General features: G+C 35.0%; 2 protein-coding genes across 2 annotated transcripts; one reads left to right on the top strand and one right to left on the bottom strand.

The window, feature by feature from the left end:
• Positions 1 to 5,001, bottom strand: LOC106353836 (DNA-directed RNA polymerase 1, mitochondrial-like). Its single transcript, XM_013793645.3, has 17 exons — positions 4,077 to 5,001; positions 3,667 to 4,001; positions 3,511 to 3,577; positions 3,385 to 3,443; positions 3,152 to 3,269; positions 2,941 to 3,054; positions 2,678 to 2,809; positions 2,190 to 2,606; positions 2,023 to 2,073; positions 1,817 to 1,887; positions 1,665 to 1,740; positions 1,413 to 1,565; positions 1,232 to 1,306; positions 1,015 to 1,152; positions 815 to 929; positions 631 to 733; positions 1 to 537 (listed from the first exon to the last, which is right to left on the bottom strand). The coding sequence occupies exons 1-16, from the start codon at positions 4,734 to 4,736 to the stop codon at positions 636 to 638; spliced, it is 2,679 nt and encodes an 892-aa protein (XP_013649099.2). The 5' UTR covers positions 4,737 to 5,001; the 3' UTR covers positions 1 to 537; positions 631 to 635.
• An 817-nt stretch (positions 5,002 to 5,818) lies between these two features.
• Positions 5,819 to 6,563, top strand: LOC125576269. Its single transcript, XM_048735896.1, has one exon. It carries the CDS (start codon positions 6,037 to 6,039, stop codon positions 6,307 to 6,309), a length of 273 nt encoding a protein of 90 aa, XP_048591853.1. The 5' UTR covers positions 5,819 to 6,036; the 3' UTR covers positions 6,310 to 6,563.
• The last annotated feature ends 2,518 nt before the right edge of the window (positions 6,564 to 9,081 follow it).

The following is a 9,081-nucleotide window of genomic DNA, read 5'->3' as shown; positions in this document are numbered from 1 at the left end:
TGAACCTAAAGAAATTCATTGCTTAATAAATCAAATTGTTCTCTATTATTAAGTTGTTTTGGGTCGTGACATCCTCCTGCTTGATCTTTCATCATTGCAAATTTTATTTTATTCGAGATAAAACATTATCTTTACAAAAACCTAATGGATTCGAGTCTACTAAGACCACCACCTCTCAGGAGTGCCACTGGTTCGATACTCCAATCCAACGCCTTCCATGATGCCAAGGTGCGAAACACTCTTCCTGTTTTGTTATTTACAAGTAGCCCTAAGCCCACCTCTGAGTTGAGGTTAACCATCAACATTCCTCATTGCTGATTACAGATAATCTTTTCCCTTTGATCAAATTATTGGCACGAAGAGGCAAGCTTACTCTGCCCTAAATGCTAGATGGAGCACTGGAGCTTCTGTTATGTAAGTAAACTGAATTAGTTGAAGAAGTATGGCGACCGTATGACCTCTCTTAGATCAAAGTCGCCTCGTTCTGGCAGTGGTGGAAACCTTAGGCTTGGGAAGGACTTCTGGAAACTCCAACAGCTACCAATACACAACAGATAAAAACCATCCATCACGAGTTCAGTTATAAACAAGTGGAGAACGCATTTGTAAATAAGGAGATTATTTTTTTACATTTTCTAAGACTGGCTTGTCGTAGAGCTCAACAAACTCTCTCTGAGTATTCTGTTCATTACATCAACATCGGATGCATGCGTCCAGAATGAGTCATGCACACCTACAAATTTGGAATCCGTATTATGGTTAAAGAAGATAGAATGAAAACAAATCTATATCATATGGAAAGGCTAGGGCTGACCTGCAAAACTCAAACCTGCCCTGTTGCAGGCGACTGCTGTCATCATCATGTGAGACGCATCAAGGGAATGTACAAAATTTGGTGCGAAAGCTGTCATCTGCTTCCTAGCCTTCACCTAAACCAAGAGTACATTATATGGTGCACAAAGTTGAGACAAATGTGGAGAAGAGTTATAGCAAATGAAACTTGGTTGGGTTTACCTTTTCAGTATCTCGTTTAATAGTCAACACCTGAAGGGTAGTCTTAACCAAGTGTCTTCCAGGCTGCCGATAGGGTTGTACAACTGGAAGTCCAAGAGGAGTCGTCCAACAAACTGGTTTGTTTTGTGAAGCTATTATCTGTCCACCACAGGATACAGCTCTCTCATTGAAATTTCATTCAAACAAGAGCGTGGCGGATATATATATAAACACTGACCTTTGCACATTCACCAAACCAGATCATGATGGCTCTAGCAGCTCCAAACATCTCTTCCAGTGCGTTAGTAGTGACCTTAGAAACAGAACCAATAGAGGAGTGAGCATTTGGGTTCCAAAATCTAGAAAAAAAAAATCATTCACAGTTTAATAATGCATAACCACACAAAGCATATCCTTACTCTTGCTGCATAATAAGCTGCATGAAAATTTTGTGAATCATCCGCAAAGGCACCACGCTCTTTTAACCTCTTCTTTATTTGGTTACGTGCGCCACTGTATGTAACACCATACACTGTTGTCATGACTGTCTGTTTCACCAGCTTCCTGTCAACCTAGGGAAATTTAATAGTATGTTCATAAGCAAGTCATAAAGAAAACTTGGTTGTTTATTAGAAGGTGACCCAATTTAACAAGCAAGAGATGTCAAAAACCTGGTCAAGCATGAGCTTGGCGTAGGGAAATGTTTCAGGATCTTCCTCTGCATCTTTCTGCATGATCTTGAGAACCCTGATTAAAAAATTTAAACCAAATAAAAAAGTTGTCTGTCACTGTAGCCAGAGAGATAAGGAGATAGAAATAGTACCTAGCAGCAATATCTGCATAAATATCAGCCGGCTTTTCACCTGTAAAGAGGTTGACAGCAGCTGCTCCAGTCTATCAACAGAACCAATTTAAAAAATTGAAGGGCTCAGATAACCTTGGGAGAAATATAAATCCTTATGTGTGAATGGATATGTCTAGAAACTATATATATATATATAATAGTTACTGGTAAAACTCATGGCATACCTTATCCCTCCCAAGAGCCGCATAGTGTTGTAAACCATTACATGAACCATCCTTGCAACAAAAAATTAAACAGAAAGTAAGTAGAAAAGTAAGATTTTCTACTTAAAGCGCGTATAAGATAGATTCATGTTCATGTTCTGATGACACAAATACAATTGAGCGAGTACCTGGTGGATGGGGATATGAGAAATAGCTGCTTCAGGAACAGAACTTCTCAAAGCTTTAGAAAGGTTCATGCAAGCAGCCAAACACTGAAAGGGATCCTCTGCATTAAGCCACCATCTTTTTCCTTCAAGAGGCCTATCAGAAGAGTCAAATATATCTTCCAAGTGACTCTCGGTAAATGCAACTCGATCCTCATTAGCGAACTTATCAACCCCACCAGCGTATAAGTTCGCTATATGTACCTTCAGCCACCGCAATCCTGATTCGCCAAGAGGCTTTCCCTCACAAAACTCAAGGATGCCACGGCAGAGATCAGACCCGAGATGGTTAAGATATGGATGCATGGGATACGCTCGGCCACGAAAGTCAACGTTGTGAGGGAAGTAGAAACCTTCTTCTTCCTTCATTTTACGTGCCACCTGCGCAATGATGTTCTCATAGATCAGAGAAGCAAAAAGGAATGAAACAACATGAAGGAGTCTTTTCTTACCTCGAGTTTGAGCTCTACATCACACCTTTGTGAATGTCTCTCGCTGTTCTCTTTATTTGCTTCCTTAAATTTCCATTTCCATTGCTTTAATTCTTCCTGGTCCTCACCGTCGGGCTCCTCTGGAATGGGTACCTTTTGGTGTTTGTAAAGAGGTGAGAACAAATAAAAAACAAGGCTCAAAGTTGGTGAATGAGAAGTGGGAACAAAGGTTATTCTTATCTTCTCAGAAGAAGATGTTAAGAGAAGAGTGAACAAGATCTCACGTCATCACGGTCAACGAGACCACCAAGACGACCACCATTGGCCCAGATTCTGTCCACCAAGCTCAACACCTTTTTGTTTATTCTCCATTTGGTGTTTCCAAGAGTATCTAACGCCTGGTTTAAAACAAAAGGGAACCAACATGAACTTCTCTGTTATTCTTCTTTTAAGCATCCAATAGTTAAGCTCAAGCAACATTAAAGGAACTCAAACCTTGAATACTGGCTCCAGTTGCGCCTTGGGAGTTTTGTTTACTGCAATACGTTGTTGTTTAGATCCATTTGTTCTCATGAGGTATGAAGGCAAGAAAAAATGTGCCCCTTGATCATACCTGCAAAATACTGTCAAGTTACATAGCAATTTAGAAACCTTACTTGTATGAGATAACTTTTCCAGGATATACCGTGACGGCTACACAGCCCAGAAAAGAAGCAAACATCTCATACCCTGTCCAGTTCCGAGGAGGTATTAACATTGGCAAGTAGGGAATCACCATATGTCTTGCCTGATCAAAAAATGCAAAATCGTTAGAAAATCGTAGAAAGATTGTGACTCCAACCAATTCTGCTTACTGATTTGTCAAGGCCCTTTCGGATCAGAGGATCACATTCGATGCAACCATATCTTCTGCTTAATTTTCTGACAAAGAATACAATAGAATTTAAAATAAGCAGCAGGTACAAGGAGAGGGAGAGACATGGACATAACAGAATCACAAAGACTCTTACGTATTTTCTAAAGTGACGTTTTTGGAAGATTGCTTAAAAGCAGGTCGGATCTCTGGTGGACCATCATCAAACTGTTCAGCTGAAGGCTGTATATAAGCAGTTTCCAACAAGAGCTGAATCAAACGTGCCCCAACCTTCACTTGAGCCTCTTGACCCCATGGCTTGAACGAGTCATGTGCCTTCACTATTCCACTTACTCGCCTCACCTTGTGTTTCTTCAACAGTGTGTTAATTTGCTTCTTCAGCTTCACCGCTTCTTTAGTCCCAGTCTCTCCTGAAGCATCCACAGCTTCATTCTTCCTCTTTCCTTTCTGCATAAAGCTGCTGATCCTGGCCTGATCCAAGTAACAAGACACACATACCATTAAAAACCAATAACACATTAGCAGAAAAGAATCAAGAGCACACACCTCCTGCTCAATAGCTTCCCCAACATTAGTAACAGCATTCACCACTCTAACAACACCAACACCTTCAGCATTAGTCATCAACAGCGCCATCATCTTATGCATAGTGATAACAGCCATCATATCAGCAGGCAACAGCTCCATATAAGGAGCATAAGGGATCTTCCCTCTCTTGACCTTAAACGCATCAAGGTCAGCTCGAATAGCGTCGCGCAGAGGCTCAAACCACCCGAGAAACAGAGACTTCACGTAAGGAAGATTCGGAGCGAGCTTCTGCTCGCACATATCCTCTATAATCTCACGACACTCTCTCGCCGCTCGCTCCCACTCCTCGGTCTCGAGCCTCACTTGTCTCTGCTTCAAAGAGTGGTACTTCTTCTGAGCTCCCGTTCCCGTCTCCGTCATCAATTCGTTAACTTCTTCGGACCCAGAAGAGGAATCGTCTTCAATTGCTTGCGTAGCTGTGGCGAACGCAAAGCGTTGGCCGTGAAGAACAGAGCTCGCTCTTCCCAATTGGTGAAATGGGTTTGTGGGTGGTCGGTTTTGAAGGCTACCCACGAGCTCAATCGACGAAAGGATGCTGTGGATTTTGTTGCCGGAGGGGGAACCGGAGAAAGGTTTGAACTTTCTCGAAGTGGCTCTTCCGAAAATGTTCCTCCACATTTTCTGATCACGGATGGTTGAGAAGTATACGAGGAATCGTTGCGGGCATAGAGGTTGGGGACTAATGTAAGAGAATCAGAGTTTAAAAGTGAGACTTGGGTGAAGAGAGGAGAGAGGAGAGATTCTCTGGAGGGGGGAGAAGACGCCGTGAAGCACAGCAGCCTCCGATATAAACCCTTCGTAAAACCTTTGGTTTCTTTCTGCCTCACGTTTTTCATGGATCTTTGTTAACCCGACCCGGTTATAATATTTATTTGGGCTCAAAGCTTCTGTTTCCACGAGTTTTTTTTTTTTCAACTAGCACGGGTTACTAATTATTATAAACGTTATATATATAAATATTATTAAATGTAAATTTAAATAAAAATATTTATTTTATCGGAATTTTACAGATAATTAAATTAAATTTAAAATTAAATATTGAAAAGTAATAATAAATTTTTAAAACTAACACCTAGTGCCTCTATACATGCATAATGTGTTTCACTCACGAATTGCGGGGGTTGTTTGTGTGTAATTAGTGTTAAATGTTATGGAAATTATCTGTTTAAAAATTAATGTGTGTTCAACTTGAGATTTCTCCCGCTTATAAAAATAAACATGTTTGATTTGGGATAAATTATCTAGTTAACTGATTTTTAAAATAAATATGATGATGAAACGGTGAATTGATGAAAGATGGATGCCAAGTTAACTTCTTCAGTTTATCCCCTTTAGTGATGGGTAAACATCAAGTTAATAAGTTGGTGAGACTTGCCGTGTGACAATTCTTTGTATTTTTAGAGATAATGTTGAGTAGGATCAATTTGTAAGATGACCATATTCTAATCTCTCTAGTAGGATTGCTAAAAATACACAGCCGGTACGCGGCTACATGTTTCCAACAACGACAACAATAACGCATTCCTCATGCCAGGATTATTCCAAGACTAAACATAACATAATGGATGATATTGATGAGATCTAATACCTATCCAATCTTTTGACCATTGACCAGTTGAAATAGTTTTTTTCTGCCATATTGAGTCAATCAATACACGCACCACACAACCGCCAAACTTTCACCCAACTTCTTTTTCTTTTATTAGACTTAGAGCCATTTTCTTAGTTGGTATTGTTATCCGTTCAATTAATTACTCCATTAAAATCCTCAAGTAAAGCAACCCCTAGTTTCCTAATAATCGTCCATTGTGAAATCATATTTAAACCCTTCAAAGAAGCTGAATAGAACAAAACAAGCACCAACACTAACATTGCAAATCCAAAACACCAGTTCACAAAATCAAGAATTGATGAGAAAATGGAGGAAACAGGGCGTAAAGGAGTTCCATTTCCAGGTTTTGAGATGAGTGTTCACAACGACGACTGTGTATTCCGGGGATCTTTAAGCTGCCGTCTTCAGAGACGAGCTCCTTGTCCTCTCTTAGTACCACCAAGACCTCCTCCTTCCACCGTAGCTCCTTCCGCGTCTGCGTCTCTGCTCTGTCAAAACGGCACAGATCCAATCCCTCTATTGTCCCCACTTGTTCTTCCTTCCATGCTTCAACCTAATCCCATCACGACCTCTCGTTGACTCTTTCTCTTTCCAATCTCTTAGGTTTTTGTTTTCTTTCTTTCCTGTAATGACAATGTTCTCAACTCACTTATCTATTTTATCTTGGATAATTTTTGTTTTTATTTGATTTTTTTCATAATCTAGATTAAAAAAATGTCACTGTCTCTATTCAGATTCACATTTTCTCGAGTCTCGACCCTTGATTTTCTATTTGTACATTAATCTGTCTGTTTTCATTGACACAATAATATTCCACCAAGGTTTTCTTGTTTTTTTTTTTTCATGCATGGCCTTTACAAGCAGTTGTCAATTCAAGAAGAACAAGACGATCATAAGGTTGATTAGGGAGCGTACAATCTATATAAACTAGATTTGGCTTGATGTATCAATAAAGGAGGTTAATTATTTCATACATGTCCATTAGACGATATTAGCAATCTTTTAGGAAGTATTGAGATATCGATCAATCCTATAATTGATAACATATGAAATTTGTAATCAATATCATATCCTTTGTAATTATGTCTTATCATTCTTGATTGATTCTATTATAACTCTAGATTGATTTTCCTTTGTACGCGTATAAAATAATTGTAATTATAGGATCCGATTGGTAATGGTTGTAGCTTTAAAATTTTTGCTGTAGAAAAAAATCAGATTTTTTGTTGTGGCTTTAGATTTTATTGCTCTACAATTTTATGGAAAGCACTAAAAAATTGCTTTGGATATTTGGCTCTGCAGAGCACTTGTACAGCTGTAGGTTATTTCAAGAGTTGTGGTTTAAAAAAAAATTTAAAGCTTATTGTTCTGAATTTGGTGCTGTAGAAATAAATAAGGCTGTGGACAGCACCTACATCAACTACCAATCACCCCCTATGTTGGATATTGTACATAATCTTTAGTTTCTGACAAAGTCGAGAAAGATAAAAAAAAAAAACTTATTTTATTAAAAATTTGGATGAAAATATTAATTTTCTAATTCTTTTAGAAAATAACAAGAATTTTGATTGAATGAGAATGAGTTTCGCATGTCTTTTTAAACTATTTTCTGTGAACTGGCTGCCAGAATAGTCTTATGAAAAATTGTTACTTTGCTTAGTTTTTATTTAATTTAGACTTTTTACTGTTGCTTGGAGTCAAAGACTACAAATGAATACTGGAGTTTAACACTTGGTGTGCTTTTCAAATAAGAAAATTTGTTGATTATTTTAGGTAGCCAGCTTTTTATATCCTCCATCCTGAGCAAAAAGTAAATTTGTAGTTAAAATGGATTTGGCATAATAGAGATGGGTTATTATCTCAATGAAAAAAAGATGTGGGTTCCTATCTTTCCTTTTCTAAATTAAATAACCACCATAATCATCTTTCCTTTTCTAATCGATTAATATATTCCCTTCCCGTGTGAATTTTATACTGTTTACAAATTAATAACAAAACTAGATTTTGACCCGTGCAACCGCACGGATGTTTGTTTTCACTTTTCTATACATAAATTATTGTTTTAGAACATAAGTGATATATATTTTTAATGTTAATCATATACTTAAATATTTATATAACTATTTCAAATACAATAATTTTATAATTTACATGTTATAATTAATTAATTGTTTAAACCTTATGTATTTGCCACTTCTTATTATATATTTATCTTATTGTATTTGCATTTAGTTATTAAGCAAATTAAAATATTTATGAGAAAATATATTTAAAAAAATATTTTGTATTTAATTTATGCTAAATTCTGACCTGTATTTCAAAACTGGATTTCTTTTTACCAATATTTTTATGCTTATTCGTTTTAGATAATTTATTATTGTATATATAAAAGTGTAAGATATGTTAATTTTTAGACATGTATTATATAGTTTGTTAATTTTAAGCCGTTCTATCATCATGTTATATTTTAAATAAATAGTTTATATTTATGAAAATAAAATTTATAAATTTATCAATTGAATATAATCTTATCATATTTGTTTTAGTATAATAATTATATTTTAACATGATCATGACTATAAAAGTAGATAAAATAGGATATAATTTATTTATTTTTATTTCTAAACGATAACTTAAAATACATTAAGTTATTGTTTAAATATTTTTACACAGATTTATTGGAATTTTTAAAATATATTATATAAATATATATTATATTTAAAATGAAAATATATTATGATTAAAGTAGTTACAAAGATTTTACATTATTAACTTTAAAGAAATACATGTATTATATAGTTTGATAATGTTAACCCATCTTACCAACATATTAGATTTTATTTTTGAACATAAATATTTTATAATTACGAAAATAAAATATATAAATATATAAGTTTAATACAATTTTATTATATTTAGCTCAATATAATAATTTTATTTTAATATGATTGATTATGATTATATAATAAATAAAATATTATAGATTTTTTTTATTTTTCATTTTATATAACTGAATATATTAATGTATAATAATATTTTAAACTAATTTTGAAATTAGTGGAAATATTTAAATATAATTTCGAAAATGAAGAACTTGTAAAAATCTTTCTAAACAGATTTGTTAGAATTTTAAAATAAATATATTTATATTTAAAATGAAAAGATATCAAAAGATATTATGATTAAAATATTTTAAAAATTCTATTTATTATTAGTCTGAACTAAAATGTAGTATGAATTTCTATGAATAGGTCCATTAGGTCCATTTTTAAAAAAATCACACATAAATCAAAGTTGTGACTTCTGTTTTAATATATAAAGATATTTTTAAAGAAATAAAAATTAACTCTT

The sequence above is a fragment of the Brassica napus genome, chromosome A7 (genome assembly GCF_020379485.1).
Source record: "Brassica napus cultivar Da-Ae chromosome A7, Da-Ae, whole genome shotgun sequence".
Classification (NCBI taxonomy): domain Eukaryota; kingdom Viridiplantae; phylum Streptophyta; class Magnoliopsida; order Brassicales; family Brassicaceae; genus Brassica; species Brassica napus.
This window is presented reverse-complemented; position numbering and strand designations above follow the sequence as displayed.